Raw genomic sequence first — 4,555 nt, forward strand, 5'->3', positions numbered from 1 at the left:
TGAAAGCTCTGCCTCCCATTCTACTTTTAGAAACTCCAGGAACCACAAGTAAACCTGCAGTCTGACAGTGAAGTGCTCTGTTAGGAAAGGATGGAACAATAAGATGTTTAACACAGAAATGCTAACCATTCTTAAGATTTTAAATTATTTAGTCTCTTTGTTTGAAATTGTGCGTTAGGCTGGATGAAAACATTTGAARGTGTCGTATGACCCCAAGGCTAGAGCTGAAAACACAGTGTGTTAAGAACACCTGTGAAACAGCAGTGGAGGGTGCTGCTCTCACAATCGTCACCCTGGGGGTCCAGAGGTTGTGTCTGAGTTCAGGGCCTGGCTCCTCATCAGTGCACATTTGACAGCTGCATATATCACTGCCCCGCGCCGAGGACTTTCCCAAATCAGAGGCTCCTCATCATGCAGCCGACAAACTCTGGAAATCTGAGGATGCATCTGTGTTCACCAGCCCAGGGTATCCCAGGATTCAATGTGTGGGACCAAAACCAAACAGAGAAATGAMGACGGTGGAGTTTTTATATTTTTTAACAAGTCAGCGTGCTTTAGAAATTCACCACAAACCAATTGTTTTTAAAAAGAATTTTAGCAATTTAGCTAATGAAATTTATTCTGCAATAAGATGTTAAAAAATACAACTACAAGTGCTGATACTGGAGCTAAACCTGAATTATTACTGTTTTTTAATTTATTTATGTAAACATTTTAACTGTGAAGTTCTTCTTCCAATAAAAAGACGTGTAAATACACGTCCCAACGCTTTTAAGTCTGAATGAAACTGATGACTACGGTAACGGAGAGCGTGTGGTCACGTGAAGAAAACATCAGGCAAAGAGTAGACCGTCTCATTTCACTAGAGTTTTGAGCAGCCTACCTGGTCCAGGGGGGCTGTGGCCCAGCTGGGCTACGTGCTCATGAGGACCCAGCCCATGAAATGAGACACAGCCAGTGACTCAGCAGTTTCTGGGTCTTCTGTATTACCCAGCATGCTTTTCACCCTCCTGTGTTTCCATCATGGCCCATCGCCTGCGTTGATCCTTCCTGTCTTTACGTCTGGCTTTATTTTGTCTGATTGTTACATAATGTTATTTGATTTTTGTTGTTTTTCATCTTTTAGTCTTTTGTGTATTCAGTATAAAACCATTAATTTTTCTAATAAACAACCAGCWGATATTTTACACCAAAGTTTCACATAATCAAAAACAAAGCTGATCTGTGGACTTTGGTCTGTTTCTCAGCTGCTGGGTGAAGACTGTCTTCCAGGTTTGTTTAAGGCACATCTTTAGTTCGACCCCCTCCTTGTTTCTGGGTGTGAACTCAGCGGTCTCTGTCAGATCCTCAGATCTCTGTGGTTCTTCTTCAACTGGCTCACTTCTGTCTGGAATCACAGATCCACTTCCCGTTGCGACTGGAGGTAAGCATTGAAACAAATATTCCCATCACTTCATGTGAGGGACTTGTGCTGCTCTGTTCTAGTTTTTGATGGTTCTACAGTATTTTGGTCACTCTGGGTATCTGTTGGTCTTTTGTAGTCTTTGTGGTTTTCTCTTCGATGCTGCTTGTACCTGCTGGTTTCCTTTGGTCTGTGATGGTACAGTACATGTGTTGCTTTAGGTCACTGGTGTTCTCTCTAGATCTGTTGTGGAGTTGTTGTTTTTCTCTTGGTTTGTCCTGGTCCCTGCTGGTCTTTGTTGGTCTGTAATGGTCCATGGTATACAGGGCTTTTCAAGGATTTTGTCTTGTTTCAGGCCATCAGAACCTTCAACAGCTTCTTGGAGTCTCTGAGCCGAGATCAAAGGAGACTGATCCAGAATGATGAGGGCCAGACCCACATACTGTACTACACAGTGACCCCCCAACCCTAACCCAGACCCAAATACCCCCTAAACAAACCCCACCTGTAGTTGTAGTCCAATCTAASCTTTGTTTCACATCCCTTTTTTAAGTTTTGAGTTGTTTTCTTTACAGAGCATCTGTGATGTGTTCTCATGTTCACCTGTCTTTACCTGTCTTTACCTGTACCGCAGGTCTCAGATGGCAGCAGCAGTCCTGACAGTCGGAGGTGAGTTTTATGTGAACGCTAAATCAAATTAGAAAATTTCAGAAGAAATTTAAAAGGGGCTTGCCCAAGTGTGCCTAACTTGAAACCAAAAGAAGGTCTAAGAAGGCCAGAATCCCCTCAGAACTGCCTAAAATCAGGCAAAAGGGGCCTATGAGGGAAGAAAACAACTAAAAACTTTCAAAACCCAGGTGTGAGGRGCCTAGGAAGGTTAAAACCCAACCAAACCTCCAAAAACCAGTTAAAAGGGGCATGGAAGAGCCAGAAACCCCTCCAAATCTCTCCAGAGGTTAACAAAGATCATCAATACCCAGTTTGGAGCAACCAGTGGTATTTTATAGGGCTAAAATAATTAGCTTTAATCAGAATCACTGTGCAAATGAGTGATCAGAGAGAGAAATGACACTATCTAACAACGCTTTATTTGAACATATAAGAAAGAAGATCCATCTGTGAATCTCCCAGCACATATTTTAAGATTCACATCTCTTCTTTAAAACCTAGTTTTAGATGATGCTGGTTCAACTAATCCAAGCTAATTTAATCCAGATTGCATATGTTAATCTTCCTAAACTGTCTGAAAGCTGGTCGCAGCATGTAGGGAGGTCCAGAATGTTGTTCTCGACTTCCACCAGCCGACACACACACTTGTCCACAACGAGGCATGCAGGTGGCCGAAGAACACGCCGCTGTCATGGAGGAGCTTCAGACCCTGAACACAAACACACCGCGTCTTAAATATTTAAATATTGCTGTTAATGTTATCCTTTGCTTGTGTCCTGACTGAAACCTGCAGATTTAGCAGTTTTTAGTGAATTTACCTAACTTACCCATCTACCTACTTTCTCTGGGCTTCACCTGCAAAGATCAGCATGTGGTTAGGATAGCAATAGAAACCTTTAAAGGAGACACTTTGTTTTAAATTGGAACTCTGTGGTTGAAGGTCACATTGTTTTTTTAAACAAGCTGTAATTTTATTTCAAATATAAATCTAAAAAGTATGATCTGAGTATTTTGTTTTAACAAAACGTAGAAATTCTGACAAACTGTTTCTCCAAATTACAGAAAGTTGTTTATGTTTACAGGAAGCTCAATATAAATGTATTTAATTAATGTGTCAAAATCCATTAACACATAAGTAGGTCAGTGTAGTAATTATATGCACTTGTTTTTATCTTTGTTATTGATATTTTATTTCACAACCAAATAAAGCAGATTCCTTTCAACTAGTAAATAKTTTTAACATTCACTAGTAACAATTTAATTATTATGAAGCATGAAGTAATTAGCTAATGTTAGCTGTTTATGTGTCAAGTTACAATCAGTATTAATGTACAATTTCCTGTAATAAACTAGGTATGGCACTCTTATTTTGAAAATCTGAATAAGTTACATCTGGTCCAAATAAGTTTGGATAACGAACTATAAAATATACTAAATAATTAACTTTTGTAGCACATTACCGTGCAGCTGTAACATTCTCTACAGTGTAAACAAATGTAACAGAAACATAAGAAAAGCATAATTAAGGCTAAATGGCTAATCAACAGGTATAACTGGGGACGGCGCTCTTATTTTGAAAATCCGACCAGGTTAAAGACGGTCATTTTGATGTAACTGTTGTGGGGGTACATGCTACGGTTGGAGCCACATAAAAGTGGTGGATGAMGAATAAAGACAGAGACCAGTTTAGAGTAATGGGTCTTCCCACAGCTCCTCCTGAGTTTGGTTCATACGTGTCCTGATCTCTGGGTTCCAGACTACGAGCTGCAGGTCAGTCTATCAGAGGCTCTGTGTCGTCTGACTCCACGCCGGAACCGAGAGCAAAGAGCCAATCAGTGGTTCCCCAGCCAGGACATCAGCGCTGCCTTCTGTAAAATCAGAGACGCAGACTTTGAGGTGGTGAGTGACTCACCTGTCCTTCTGGACACCTGTTGTACCGCGGTCTCTGATCCTGGTTCTGCCTGCAGGACTGCAGGCGTTTCCTGAACTTTGTTAATCATTACCATGGAGACCAGAGGAGGTGATGCACCATGCTCATGTTCACAAAAATACAGATTTGATCACCAGGGTTGACTTTAAAAAGCTTCTGTATTTTTGTTCATTAGAGTGTACACCTTCCCCTGTCTGCGAGCATTCCTCAGCTCTACTCAGGTACGCCTTCTGTCCTTCGATGTCCTATAATCTGCCCTACACTGTGTTTTATAATCTGTCCTACATGTCCTATAATCTGTCCTATAATCTGTCCTATAATATGTTCTATAATCTGTCCTATAATATGTTCTATAATCTGTCCTATATGTCCTATAATCTGCCCTACACTGTGTTTTATAATCTGTCCTATAATCTGTGCTACACAGTGTTTTATAATCTGTCCTACATGTCCTATAATCTGTCCTATAATCTGTCCTATAATATGTTCTATAATCTGTCCTATAATATGTTCTATAATCTGTCCTACATGTCCTATAATCTGCCCTACACTGT

At 40.6% G+C, this 4,555-nt stretch overlaps 1 protein-coding gene across 2 annotated transcripts in view; it reads left to right on the top strand.

The window, feature by feature from the left end:
* The window catches only part of LOC106536842 (synaptonemal complex protein 2-like), a gene marked incomplete at its 3' end in the record, with an annotated part of 6,486 nt that extends 2,264 nt beyond the window's left edge, over positions 1-4,222 (top strand). For both annotated transcript variants that reach the window (XM_014034179.1, XM_014034178.1), the window contains 7 exon segments: positions 1,248-1,272; positions 1,344-1,423; positions 1,758-1,846; positions 2,037-2,071; positions 3,828-3,970; positions 4,039-4,091; positions 4,177-4,222. In XM_014034179.1, the coding sequence (XP_013889633.1) occupies positions 1,248-1,272; positions 1,344-1,423; positions 1,758-1,846; positions 2,037-2,071; positions 3,828-3,970; positions 4,039-4,091; positions 4,177-4,222 (471 nt within the window).
* Between the last annotated feature and the right edge of the window lie 333 nt (positions 4,223-4,555).

This window comes from Austrofundulus limnaeus, unplaced genomic scaffold, assembly GCF_001266775.1.
Source record: "Austrofundulus limnaeus strain Quisiro unplaced genomic scaffold, Austrofundulus_limnaeus-1.0 Scaffold2002, whole genome shotgun sequence".
NCBI lineage: Eukaryota > Metazoa > Chordata > Actinopteri > Cyprinodontiformes > Rivulidae > Austrofundulus > Austrofundulus limnaeus.